Below are 14,232 nucleotides of genomic sequence, written 5' to 3'. Positions count from 1 at the left end.
CACTGTTTCCAGGATATCTTCTGGTGAACCATCTAGTTTGTTTATCATATCCTTTATACAGCTTTCATTTTCTCGTGCTTTGCCTTACATCCATTTTATTTTACTTTACTCTCATATTTATCTTATTTTCAGCTATTTGTTTTATTAGCATAAGACTTTAGAGATGTACTGTATAGTTCCCCCTGGCCCACTAACTTGTGAGGAGCGCCTTCTAGAGAGTTAATAATAGTGAGGCTTGGTTACTGTACCGGAGCTTGTGTAACCCAGGTTGTTGTAGGAGACACCATCATTAATGTTACTACCACCATGTCCCTTATCACCACAACTACTGCCAGCATCCTTACCACCACCATCGTTAAGGAAGCTTCCACCACCGCCACAAACCCCACCACCACAAACCCCACCACAAACACCACCGCCACCACACCACAAACACCATCACCACACCACACATACCACCACAAACACCACCACCACACCATAAACACCACCGCCACCACACCACAAACACCACCACCACACCACAAACACCACCACCACCACACCACCACACCACCATCACCCTCTTACGTCCTTTCCAAATTTGTAAAAATTGCTTTGCTGTATTTAGACGCTGGTGCTGTAGTGACACGCTAGTTGTAACATTACCACTTGGCGGAGGTTGATGTGTGTGGCCTCAACCCCATGATGCCAAGACCTGTGTTATCAGATGTGCTGTAGAGCTAAATGATGGACGCACTTATATCAAACCTTCCGTGACAGTGTTTCTCAAAGTCTAGTAATAAGTTCAGTACCGGGAATACATAAAATATTCCCAAATTTTAATAGATATCCATTTAAAATCTTGGCTTTTTTTTTTTCGATGGCCGTGTATGTCATCCTGGCCCAACTTAGGAACTGTGGCCTAACTCCCCAGCCTAGATACCAGCTTCACATCCGCCTGACCTTGACCATCATGACAACTCACACATTGGGCTTGGTCACTGGGTGATGATCCAGTGACAGGTTAATTTTTAATACTGTACAGAGTTTGAAAATAAGGCCCACCTGCAGCACATGTGGCCAGTGTCCCCAGCACACCATCCTCATAGTTATGTCAAGTGTTTTATTACAACTGAGGTGAACCTCCTCAGTATTAAATATAGAGAGCTTTCCTCAGCTAGATAGCTTTCTTCAGTTAGATAGCTTTTCTCGGATAGCTTTTCTCAGCTAGAGAGCTTTTCTCAGCGAGATATCTTTCCTCAGCTAGATAGCTTTCCTCAGCTAGATATCTTTCCTCAGCTAGATAGCTTTCCTCAGCTAGTAAGTTAGCTTCTTAGCCCTGCCACCCTGTTGTTAATTTCTGTTAATTAGCTATTTCAGTAACCTTCTCTCTTGGCCTTTTCCTCTTCCTCCCACCGCAGAAGCAGGAGAAGCTTCGCAGCCCAGCGCTTGTCCGCAAACTGGTGAGTACGACAACCTCGCTCACTACAGCCGGTGGAGGGCCACTCACTAATACTGAACTCGGCTGTAGAAGACGGCCATTAACAGTCGATCACCTCATTTTGATGGGGTCGTTTTCCCCAACTATCCAGGGATCTTATACATGATTCCTCACTTGTTTTACTGCAACCATCCCTGGATTTTAAATTTGAATGACCATTTATCACCGGGGACTTGCACACGCTTACAAAACAGACCTAGAAATCCACAGGTGTAAATATGTTGACACTGTGAGTGAATTAAGGAACACCTCACTTCTGGTCAATTGTTTTTGTACAACTACCCAAGTCTTATGAGTGATTGATCACTTGTCCGCCAAGACTAAAACATTGATTACGGTCAAGTGATACTAACATATATACAGGTGTAAACAAGGAGAGAACACGTGGTCATTAACGCCATGTTGACTGGAATGTTTGGGTCACTAACGACAACCACTTATTATAACCCTTAAGACCTCCAGTGAAGACCTCCACCAATAATAACCCTTGAATGAAGATCTCCAGTTATAACCCTCCAGTAAACATCTCCACCAATAAGAGAGGAGGTAGCAGTAACAACAGGGCTGGACTAAGACTAACTACTTTGTGACTGGGTACCACGTGTTACTGTGTGTTAACCTGCACACACTGGCACTCTGGTCTACACATTAACCCTCTGGTTCTGGATTCTTAAAGATTATTACGTTGTTTACTATTGTGTTGGTTCGCCCATTGTCTTGGAAACCGTGACTGATAACTGACAATGTGTCCTAGTACTTATGGCGAGGAAGTTTGTCCCACTGCCCATCTTCATCTCCACCTTGCAGGCTTCTTTCATGGCGCTCGCTTGCTGCTAGTATGGTAACGGCTAACACGCGGGGCAAAAATGGTTTTCTGAAACAGTGACAAAGGATGGATGAATATGGCTGCGCCTTTTTTACTCTTGATGTTGTACTTAGTTGAATAATTTACGAATCAACTTTCTTAAAAAAATTAATAGATAAAATAAAATTACTCTAAAACCTTTGTTGCAAACAATAGCGGGTGGCGCTATTGTCGGTAGAAGTTAAGAAGACAAATTGGGTATCCAGACTTGAATAATGGCGGTAATCGTTGCCACGGTGAAGCTGGGGGGAGCCAGGGAGGAACTCCACCTTGCTCCCACACATCACCAGCTCACAGTGTTGATGTTCCTAGTATTGCTAAACTTTAAACTATTTCTAAAAATGAAAAATATTGACGTTCATTATATCACATATAAATCTATTTTTTTTCGCGTTATTAGGAAATTCATGATGCAGCACCGTGAACTCAACCTGAGTCAACTAGTTCTTACACATCCGATCAAACAGGAAAGGTTAACGTAAGAAACTGTGAGACCGCCATCATTGTATCACAGCTATAGTGAGGAGACAAATGGAAACTTTCTCACATAAGTTTAAGATGAGAAACATTGAGAATCCACCGCCAGAGTATACAACTGTGTTACAATATGGACTAACTTGGGAATATCAAGTGCGTTTGCATGAGGTGCATGAGGAGACAGACTTAGCCTGTGTGAGGAATAACGCAGCTATTAATGATTTTAATTATTATTGACTAAATTTTAATGAAGGAATTCTATCGTTCTATTTGTGTTGTTATATAAACCATTATATTGTTATGTTTACTGTAAGAATATATTTAACTATGTGAATTCTTTTTATTTAGGGAATTAGAGTATAAGGTAAGTAATTATTATCATCTGGAAATAATTGTTTTTGTGTAGATAGGTGAAAGGGAATTATTATGGAAGGGTTTAATGCGCGTGGGGGGTGAAAGGAATCATTTTATGTGGTATTATAGGGGAAATAATTATCATGTGAGGGATGATCACACGAGGTGTTCACCAGTTGAAGGTTTCTAATCTACGTAATCAAGACAAATTAATTTTAAAGTAATGCTAACATGGGAAATATATCTGTAATTTCTACATAAATTGACTACGTCCACTTAGGAACATTTCACTTCACCACTTAACGGTTATCTCGCTCACTTATAAGCACTTACAACCCGACACTAAAAAATATCTTTACGATTTTATATGAGACAAGAATTATGACACAACGGGCGAAGATTTTGACAACCCTGCGGAAACGCCTGGACCTTGGGGAGCAGAGTGAAGTAATGCAACCAACTTTTTTTTATCAAGATTTTCAACATTATCGTCGCTGTAAAGAACTACAAAAAGAAAAAAATACATGATTTATTTTTTTTCAACAACAACAACAACATACTGTATATTCAGGTTCTGTTGCCCAAAATAAGGAGGAACTCAGTAACCGCAACCACATAATTATAATCTTAGGTTTGGCCGCGCGAGTAGACTACGAGACCTGGAAAAATAGTCCCCACCCAGCCGGCAGCACCGACCCTATTGCTATACCGGGTACCTTGTAAATATTTACTTTGTTATCTCCGTAGAAAATGATAAGGGGAAAAAAGATAGAGAATATTTGACCTTTTGTATCGTGATTTTATATTGTGATAAATCATAGTTGATAATTTAAGTATATAAGATTACGAAGTTCTGTGTCTAATAGTTATGGGAGACATGGGAGGTATGGGAGACATGGGAGGTATGGGAGACATGGGAGGTATGGGAGACATGTTAGGTATGGGAGACATGGGAGGTATGGGAGACATGGGAGACATGGGAGGTATGGGAGACATGGGAGGTATGGGAGACATGTTAGGTATGGGAGACATGGGAGGTATGGGAGACATGGGAGGTATGGGAGACATGGGTAGGTATGGGAGACATGGGAGGTATGGGAGACATGGGAGGTATGGGAGACATGGGAGGTATGGGAGACATGGGAGGTATGGGAGACATGGGAGACATGTTAGGTATGGGAGACATGGGAGGTATGGGAGACATGGGAGGTTAGTTCGTCTTGGTGTTGTTGTTTTGATGGTAACACACAGTTTTGAAGACAGTTGTGTCGGAGAATGCAGGTGTGTCGGGTGTAAAGGGTTGCAGGTGTGTGTTGGGTGTAAAGGGTTGCAGGTGTGTGTCGGGTGTAAAGGGTTGCAGGTGTGTGTTGGGTGTAAAGGTTGCAGGTGTGTGTCATGTAAAGGGGTTGCAGGTGTGTGTTGGGTGTAAAGGTTGCAGGTGTGTGGGTGTGCAGGTGTCGGGGCTACAGGGGTGGGTCAGGTGTGGGGCGTTACAGGTGAATGTGTGGGCGTTACAGGGGCGAGGTCGTGGGCGCTGCAGGGGTGTGGGTCAGGTGTAGGTGTGTGTCGGTAGCAGATGGGGTGTGTGTCAGGTGGCGTTGGCAGGGCGAGTGTGTGGGCGTTGCAGGGTGGGCTGTGTGTAGGTGCAGGTGTGTGTCGGTGTAGAGATGCAGGTGTGTGTGTGTCAGGTGTAGGGGAGTCAGGTGTGGGACTTTGCAGGGGTGAGTCAGGTGTGGGAGTTAGCAGGTGAATCAGGTGGGCGTTACAGGGTGAATCAGGTGTGGGCGTTACAGGGTGAGTCAGGTGTGGACTTTACAGGGGTGAGACAGGTGTGGGTTACAGGGGTGAGTCAGATGGGCGTTACAGGGGTGAATCAGGTGTGTGGGTTACAGGGGTGAGAGTCAGGTGTGGACTTTTACAGGTGAGTGGGGTGTAAGTTACAGGGGTGAGTCAGGTGGGCGTTACAGGGGTGAGTCAGGTGTGGCGTTACAGGGGTGAATCAGGTGTGGGCGTTACAGGGGCGAGGCAAGTGGGCGTTACAGGGAGAGCAGGTGTGGGCGTTACAGGGGTGAGTCAGGTGTGGGCGTTACAGGGTGAGCAGGTGTGGGCGTTACAGGGGCGAGTCAGGTGTGGGCGTTACAGGTGAGTCAGGTGGGCGTTACAGGGGTGAATCAGGTGTGGGCGTTACAGGGTGAGTCAGGTGTGGGCGTTACAGGGGGTGAGTCAGGTGTGGGCGTTACAGGGTGAGTCAGGTGGGCGTTACAGGGGTGAGTCAGGTGGGCGTTACAGGGGTGAATCAGGTGTGGGCGTTACAGGGGTGAGTCAGTGTGGGCGTTACAGGGTGAATCAGGTGTGGGCGTTACAGGTGAGTCAGGTGTGGGCGTTACAGGGGTGAATCAGGTGTGGGCGTTACAGGGTGAGTGTGTGGACTTTCAGGGTGAGTCAGGCGTTACAGGTGAATCAGGTGGGCGTTACAGGGTGAATCAGGTGGGTTACAGGTGAGTCAGGTGGGCGTTACAGGTGAATCAGTGTGGGCGTTACAGGTGAATCAGGTGGGCGCAGCAGGTGAGTCGGGTGTGGCGTTACAGGGTGAATCAGGTGTGGGCGTTACAGGGCGAGTCAAGTGTGGGCGTTACAGGGGTGAATCAGGTGTGGGCGTTACATGGGCGAGTCAAGTGTGGGCGTTGCAGGGGTGGGTCAAGTGTAGGGGTGCAGGTGTGTGTCAGGTGTAGGATAATGAGGAATTGTTGGTCTGTTTCACCATCTCCTCCCATTTTCTCCCTCCCTCCTTCCTTTCCCTCTCCTCACCCTCCTTTCACCTCACCTCCCAAGACCTGCTACCCCGATATAGCTGTCGCCGAGCTTATGAATCTCCTCAGACGGTGGTGGGAGCGAGAGGTAGGTGTGGAGGTGATGAGAGGCGGTGATGAATATGGGCGTGGGGGGTGGAGGGAGAGAGGGTATGGGGAGGGAGAGAGGTGGTGTGGCGGAACAGGAGGGAGGGAGAGATGGTGTGGGAGGACAGGAAGGAGGGTGAGGGAGAGATGGTGTGGGAGAACAGGAAGGAGGGTGAGGGAGGTAGATAATTTTAGTCTAGGAGACGGAAACAGAGAAACCAGTTATCAGATGAACAACGATGTTATAGAGAAATCCGAATGTGAGAAAGATTTAGGAATAATTATAAGTAGTACTGTAATCTTAAGCCAAGTAAACAATGTGTATTTGCTCAAAACAAGGCTAACAAAGTACTTGGGTTCATACAGAGTGTTAGTTACAAGACTAGCGAGGTCATCCTAAAACTATATCTTGCGCTTGTGAGACCTCACTTGGATTACGCAGTTCAGTTCTGGTCACCGTACTACAGAATGGATATAGAGTCCTAGAAAGCATACAGGGAAGAATGACAAGACAATCCCGGGCATTAGGAACCTTGAGCACAGAGACAGGTTAAAGCATCATAATTTGCACTCCCTCGAGAGGCGTCGAGTGAGGGACGATAAGATAGAGGTGTATAAATGGAAGTCAGGGCTAAACAAAGGTGATATAACAAAGGTACTCAAACTATCCAACCAGGAACGAACTCGTAGCAATGGTTTTAAATTAAACAAATTTAGATTTAGGCGCGAAATAGGTAAACATTGGTTTGGAAATACAGTAGTGGATGAGTAGAAAAAGTTACCAAACATCGTCATTAACTCGAACACGCTGAAGCTTCAAACATAGGGTGGACGGATATATGAGCGATAGGGTTTGGGTGTAAACGGGACTGCCTAGTATTAGTTTCCTCCATTCTTATGTTCTTGTGAGAAATGGTGTGCGGAGGAGGGTAAGGGGGAGAGAGATGGTGTGGCGGAGGGGGGTAGGGGAGAGATGGTGGGGGAGGGAGGGAGAGATGGTGTGGCGGAGGGGGTAAGAGAGAGAGAGTGGTGTGGCGGAACAGGAGGGAGGTTAAGTGAGAGAGAGATGGCGCGGCAGAACAGGAGGGAGGGTGAGGTTGTCTTATCTGTAAAATGTAATAAATACAGTATAGAATAGCACATTATTGTTTATTTTAAGAGTGAATGCATCAATATATTAGAGCACAGCAGGAGGAGGAGGACCACACATGTAAACAAACACACATACAGTATTTCCAGATCGTGCAGAAATAAACTTAGAAGGGAAAAAAATAGAACAGACAGATAGATAAATTTAATAGACGGTATTAGCAGGCGTGTATTAATAAACTGGAGAAGGGTGCAAATATTCGAGACAGTAGGTAGGTAAATAAGGATAGTTGTAGCAATAGTTATTTGGGGGTTCAACATTTCCGGCCCAGGTGGCGCTGATTACAAAATGTGGACACTAGACTGAACAAAAAAACCTGTCAAGAATTCTACCTCTGTATAAGTGTAGATTTATATAAGTGTGTGTCAGGTGTGGTATGTGGGGGGTGGTGTAGGTGTGTGTGGGGGTGTTGTGTGGGGTGGTGTGGTAGGTGTGTGTGGGGTGTGTTATGTGGGGTGGTGTGGTAGGTGTGTGTGGGGTGTTGTATGTGTGTTTGGGAGGTATGTGGGGGTGTGGTGGTATGTATATGGGGTGTGTGGTATGTTTGGGTGGTGGCATGTGTGGGGGTGGTGTGGTATGTATATGGGGGGTGGTATGTTTGGGTGGTGTGGTATGTGGGGTGGTGTGGTGGTGTGTGGGTGTTGTATGTGTGTTTGGGAGGTGGGGAGTGGTGGTATGTGTATGGGGGGGTGGTATGTTTGGGTGGTGGCATGTGGAGGTGGTGTGGTGTGTTTGGGGTGTGTGGTATGTGTATGTGTGGGGTGGCATGTGTGTGGGGGTGTGGGGTGGTGTGTGTGGGAGGGTGTGGTATGTGTATGTGGGGTGTTGCATGTGTGTGGGGTGTGGTATGTATGGGGGTGTGGTATGTTTGGGTGGTGGGTATGTGGAGGTGGTGGGTATGTTTGGGGTGGTGTGGTATGTGGAGGTGGTGGTATGTGTGGAGGTGGTGTGGTGTGTTTGGGGGTGTGGTATGTGTATGTGGGGTGTTGCATGTGTGGGTGTGGCATGTGTGGGGGTGTGGTATGTTTGAGGGTGTGGCAGGTATGTGTGGGGGTGTGGTGTGTGTGGGGGTGTGGTGTGTGGTGTGTGTGGGTGTGGTGTGTGTGTGGGGTGTGGCATGTGTGGGGTGTGTGGTATGTTTGAGGGTGTATGTGCGGGGGGGTGTGGTGTGTGTGTGTGTGGGGGTGTGTGGTGTGTGTGTGTGTGGGGTGTCGTATATGTGTTTGGGGATTGTGGTATGTGAGTGGGGTTGGTATGGCCTCTATGTGTGTCTATGGGAGGCGTGGTGTGGGGAGGCATGGTATGTGTGTGTGTGTGTGTGTGTGTGTGTGTGTGTGTGTGTGTGTGTGTTTTTGTGTGTGTGTGTGTGTGTGTGTGTGTGTGTGTGTGTGTGTACGTTAAACTGAAGATAAATTTAGGAATGTTGAAAGAATAAGTTAGACCAATCAATTAGTGTTTGTTTCAATATTTGTTTGTTTCATTTATATTGAAGAAAGAAACAAAGTGCAGGTGAAGAATGGGTGAGAGGGAACGAGAGGAGAGAAGATAAAGGAGGGAGAGGGGGCGTTGGGAGAGGGAACATCATTGATAGTTAAAAGGGAAGGGGGAACATCATTGATAGTTAAAAGGGAAGGGGGAACATCATTGATAGTTTAAAGGAAGGGAAACATCATTGATAGTTTAAAGGAAGGGGAAACATCATTGATAGTTAGGAAGGGAACATCATTGATAGTTTAAAGGGAAGGGGAACATCATGATAGTTTAAAGGAAGGAACATCATTGATAGTTTAAAGGGAAGGGGGAAACATCATTGATAGTTTAAAGGAAGGGGGAACATCATTGATAGTTTAAAGGGAAGGGGAACATCATTGATAGTTAGAAAGGGGGAACATCATTGATAGTTTAAAGGAAGGGGAACATCATTGATAGTTTAAAGGGAAGGGGAACATCATTGATAGTTTAAAGGAAGGGGAACATCATTGATAGTTTAAAGGAAGGGGAAACATCATTGATAGTTTAAAGGAAGGGGGAACATCATTGATAGTTTAAAGGGGGGGAACATCATTGATAGTTTAAAGGAAGGGGAACATCATTGATAGTTTAAAGGAAGGGGAACATCATTGATAGTTTAAAGGAAGGGGAACATCATTGATAGTTTAAAGGGAAGGGGAACATCATTGATAGCTTAGGAAGGGGAAAATCATTGATAGTTAAAAGGAAGGGGAACATCATTGATAGTTAAAAGGGGGAAACATCATTGATAGTTAAAAGGGAAGGGGGGACATCATTGATAGTTTAAAGGAAGGGGGGAACATCATTGATAGTTTAAAGGGAAAGGGGGAACATCATTGATAGTTTAAAGGGAAGGGGAACATCATGATAGTTTAAAGGAAGGGGGAACATCATTGATAGTTTAAAGGAAGGGGGAACATCATTGATAGTTTAAAGGGAAGGGGAACATCATTGATAGTTTAAAGGGAAGGGAACATCATTGATAGTTTAAAGGAAGGGGAACATCATTGATAGTTTAAAGGGAAGGGGGGAACATCATTGATAGTTTAAAGGAAGGGGTGTTTAAAGAGACAGAGTTAGTTAGTAGATGAAGGAAGTGAGGAAAATGAGGAAGAGAGTATTGAAGAGGTAGAGGAGGAGGACTAGGGAAGCCATCACGAGCTGGTGATCAATTTAACCCTGAGGAGGCGTGGTGATGGGTGGGGGGGGCGCTCAAGGCCAAATATGGGTAAAGAAATGAGAGAGTTAAACAACCAAACAAACAAACAGCTATCAGGGATTTATTGATCGAACCAAACCATAAACCCAACAGATGTTTAGACCAAATAGGAATAAATTATGTTGTGTTTTGCTGTAACATAACGGGAATTATTTTATACGCGGTAAGACTAAACTGGATGCGTTTCATTATTATAGGCGCCGTTTAACATAACCATATTGTGTTGCGTTATGGTGTTTGAGAGTGTGGGTAGGAGGGCCAGGCGGAGACCAGTGATAGGGATGGGTGAAGGAAATGAAGACCTCTTGACCACGGAGAGATGCAAGGTGTGTTTTTTTCAGCACTCTCTTCACTTGTCATGCAGCAATATCGCCTACCATATGCTCTCGAAGTTTGTGTATTTCACCTTTTTTTCACACCATTTACGAAGTGAAAGAGAAGTGAACATCATTGTCAGATAGAGAGATAAACACGTGATGAAGTATGTGAAGCTGGTGTGAGGCAAGAAGTAGATAGCGACTGGTGGTAGTGTGAAGCAAGAAAGCTGTAGTAACTTGTAATGGTGTGAGGCAAGAATGAGGCAGCAGCTAGCAATAGTGCGAGGCAAGGGGGAAGGAGGCAACAGCTAGTAGTAGTGTGAGTCAAGGAAGAATGAGGCAACAGCTAGTAGTAGTGAGAGGCAAGGGGAAGAAGGCAACAGCTAGTAGTGGTGTGAGTCAAGGAAGAATGAGGCAGCAGCTAGTAGTAGTGTGGAGGCAAGGGGAAGGAGGCAACAGCTAGTAGTGGTGTGAGTCAAGGAAGAATGAGGCAACAGCAGTAGTGGTGTGAGTCAAGGAAGAATGAGGCAGCAGCTAGTAGTAGTGTGAGGCAAGGGGAAGGAGGCAACAGCTAGTAGTGGTGTGAGTCAAGGAAGAATGAGGCAGCTAGTAGTGGTGTGAGTCAAGGAAGAATGAGGCAGCAGCTAGCAATAGTGCGAGGCAAGGGGGAAGGAGGCAACAGCTAGTAGTAGTGTGAGTCAAGGAAGAATGAGGCAACAGCTAGTAGTAGTGAGAGGCAAGGGGGAAGAAGGCAACAGCTAGTAGTGGTGTGAGTCAAGGAAGAATGAGGCAGCAGCTAGTAGTAGTGTGAGGCAAGGGGGAAGGAGGCAACAGCTAGTAGTGGTGTGAGTCAAGGAAGAATGAGGCAACAGCTAGTAGTGGTGTGAGTCAAGGAAGAATGAGGCAACAGCTAGTAGTAGTGTGAGGCAAGGAAGAATGAGGCAACAAGCTAGTAGTAGTGAGGCAAGGAAGAATGAGGCAGCAGCTAGTAGTAGTGTGAGGCAAGGGGGAAGGAGGCAGCAGCTAAGCTATGGGCGTGGGCATGTGACAGGTGATCTCATATTGGTTAATAGGAAAGGCGATGTATGATGGAGGGAGAGGGCAGGCGATGGAGGTGGGAGGAGGGGGTGATGGAGGTAGGAGGGAGGTGTGATGGAGGGGAGGAGGGGGGGGGGGGTGAGGAGGATGGGGAGGAGGGGGGGGGGATGGAGGTTAGGAGGGGAGGGTGTGATGGGGGTGGAGGAGGGCTGGATGGGGGAGGAGGGGCGTGATGGAGGTAGGAGGAGGGGCGTGATGGAGGTGAGGGGAGGGGAGAGGGGGCGTGATGGAGTGGGAGGGAGGTGGGCGTGATGGAGGTAGGGAGGGAGGGGGGCGTGATGGGAGGTAGGGGGAGGGGAGGGGGTGAGGGGAGGGGCGTGGAGGAAGGAGGGGAGGTGGGCGCGATGATGGAGGAGGAGGGAGGGAGGGCGGGATGGAGGTAGGAGGGAGGGGTGGGCGTGATGGAGGAGGGGAGGGGATGGAGTAGGAGGAGGGGTGGACATGATGGGAGAGAGAGTGGGCATGATGGGAGGAGAGGTGGCATGATGAGAGAGGGATGAGAGGAGGGTGGATGTGATGGGAGGAGAGGGGGGGGATGGGAGGGTTGGGCGTGATGGGAGGAGAGGGGTGAGCGTGATGGGAGGAGAGGGGTGGGGCATGATGGGAGATGGGAGGGAGGGAGGGGTGGGCGTGATGGGAGGAGGGTGACATGATGGAAGGAGAGGGGTGGGCATGATGGGAGGAGAGGGTGGGCATGATGGAGGAGAGGGGTGGACGATGGGAGGAGCGGGGTGGACGATGGGAGGGAGAGGGGTGGCATGATGGGATGAGAGATGTGATGAGGAGAGGTATGGGAGGATGATGGATGGAGGGAGGGTGGGATGATGGGGAGGAGGAGGGTGGGCATGGTGGAAGGAGAGAGGGGAGGAGAGTGGGCATGGTGGAAGGGGAGGGTGGACATGATGGGAGAGGTGGGCATGATGGAAGGAGAGGGTGGGCATGGTGGGAGGAGAGGGGTGGGCATGATGGGAGGAGAGGGGTGGGCATGATGGAAGGAGTGGGCATGGTGGAAGGAGAGGGGTGGACGAGATGGGAGGAGGGTGGACGAGATGGGAGGAGCGGGGTGGACGTGATGGGAGGAGGGGTGGGCATGATGGAAGGGAGGGGTGGGCATGATGGGAGGAGAGGTGGGCATGATGGAAGAGAGGTGGGCATGGTGGGAGGAGAGGGTGGGCGATGGGAGGAGAGGGGTGGATGTGATGGAAGGAGGGGTGGACATGATGGAAGGAGAGGGTGGACGAGATGGGAGGAGAGGGTGGACATGATGGGAGGAGAGGGTGGGCATGATGGAAGGAGAGGGTGGGCATGATGGGAGGAGAGGGGTGGTCTTGATAGGGGAGGGGGTGGGCGTGATAGGGGAGGGGTTGGGCGTGATAGGGGAGGGGGTGGGCGTGATAGGGAAGGGGGTGGTACGTGCTGTCAACACCAGATCGACGATGACTGCATCCGTCTTCTCCCCAGGTGTGTTTAATGAGGCCGCCTCTTATTGTCCTCCCCACCTGTTGGTTAACTTGTCCCTCCACCTGTTGGTTAACTTGTCTCCTCACCTGTTGGTTAACTCGTCTCCTCACCTGTTGGTTAACTAGTTGTCCTCACCTGTTGGTTAACTGGTTGTCCTCACCTGTTGGTTAACTCGTCTCCTCACCTGTTGGTTAACTGGTTGTCCTCACCTGTTGGTTAACTGGTTGTCCTCACCTGTTGGTTAACTGGTTGTCCTCACCTGTTGGTTAACTAGTTGTCCTCACCTGTTGGTTAACTGGTTGTCCTCACCTGTTGGTTAACTGGTTGTCCTCACCTGTTGGTTAACTGGTTGTCCTCACCTGTTGGTTAACTAGTTGTCCTCACCTGTTGGTTAACTGGTTGTCCTCACCTGTTGCCCTCTTGTGGGTTAACTGGGGATGGGTATGGGAACAGAATGATAGTGAGGGAAGAGAGGGGGTGAGGTGTAGGAGGGGAGGAGACGGATGTGAGGAAGGAATGAGGGTAGTGAGGTAAGGGCAGGGAATGGTGATAGAGGAGGAGATGAGGTTAGGGGTATTAGGGGTGGAAAGGGTGACGTGAGGGAGGGTGAGGTGAGAGGTGTCGGGGGTTGGAGGGTAGTGAGGGAAGGTGGGGTGTCGGGGGTTGGAGGGTGTGCTGGGAGAGTCGGGCACCACCATAAATACGTACGGATTGGTGGGTCGGCCACAGTGCTGCCGCCGTTGCTGTTTGGCGAAGGTGAGGAACCTCGACCACCGTGTCCTGTGTTTCGGGACCTACGCCCGCTACCAGTGGCACGCCCTCTGTATCTCTGGGACCACGCGCCCTCTACTAGGACCACTACCACTGTACCAGAAATTGTACTTTATAACTACGCCCTTGACCTGTGAACCACGCCCATGACATTAATTACTGGACCATGTCCACGACCTGGGTACCATCCATGACCCATGAATCGCCCACGAGCTGTGTATCAACCCCATGACCTGTGTATCAGGACCACGCACACCCACGACCTGGGAACCATGCCCACGACTTGTACATGTGACCACGCCCACAGCCTGGCGACACACCCACGACCTGTACACGAAGACCACGTCCACACCCACGATCTGGGAACCAAGACCACGACCTGTGCACCACGGCTACACCCACGACCTGTGTAACACTCATATGACCAGTATATCAGGATACACCCTGTATTGTACACCACGTCCACGACCTGTGCATATACCAGGACCCCAGCCTGCGCCCTCGGTCTGTGTATAATGACATAGATCTGTGTACCACGCCCGCCACCCATGTACAGTACCAGGACGACGACCCGTGTACCAGGACAACGACCTGTGTACCAGGACAACGACCTGTGTACCAGGACGAC

General features: G+C 48.6%; 1 protein-coding gene across 9 annotated transcripts in view; it reads left to right on the top strand.

Annotated features, from left to right (window-relative positions):
• The window catches only part of LOC121871529 (paxillin-like), a 173,279-nt gene that overhangs the window by 125,160 nt on the left and 33,887 nt on the right, over positions 1–14,232 (top strand). For 6 of the 9 annotated variants that reach the window (XM_042373960.1, XM_042373956.1, XM_042373957.1 and 3 more), the window contains one exon: positions 1,404–1,445. The exons of the other annotated variants lie outside the window; for them this stretch is intronic. In XM_042373960.1, coding sequence (XP_042229894.1) covers positions 1,404–1,445 — 42 coding nt within the window. The remainder of the gene's footprint in view (positions 1–1,403; positions 1,446–14,232) is intronic. 9 annotated transcript variants of the gene reach the window in all.

This window comes from Homarus americanus, unplaced genomic scaffold, assembly GCF_018991925.1.
Source record: "Homarus americanus isolate GMGI-L3 unplaced genomic scaffold, GMGI_Hamer_2.0 scaffold45698, whole genome shotgun sequence".
NCBI classification, from domain to species: domain Eukaryota; kingdom Metazoa; phylum Arthropoda; class Malacostraca; order Decapoda; family Nephropidae; genus Homarus; species Homarus americanus.
This window is presented reverse-complemented; position numbering and strand designations above follow the sequence as displayed.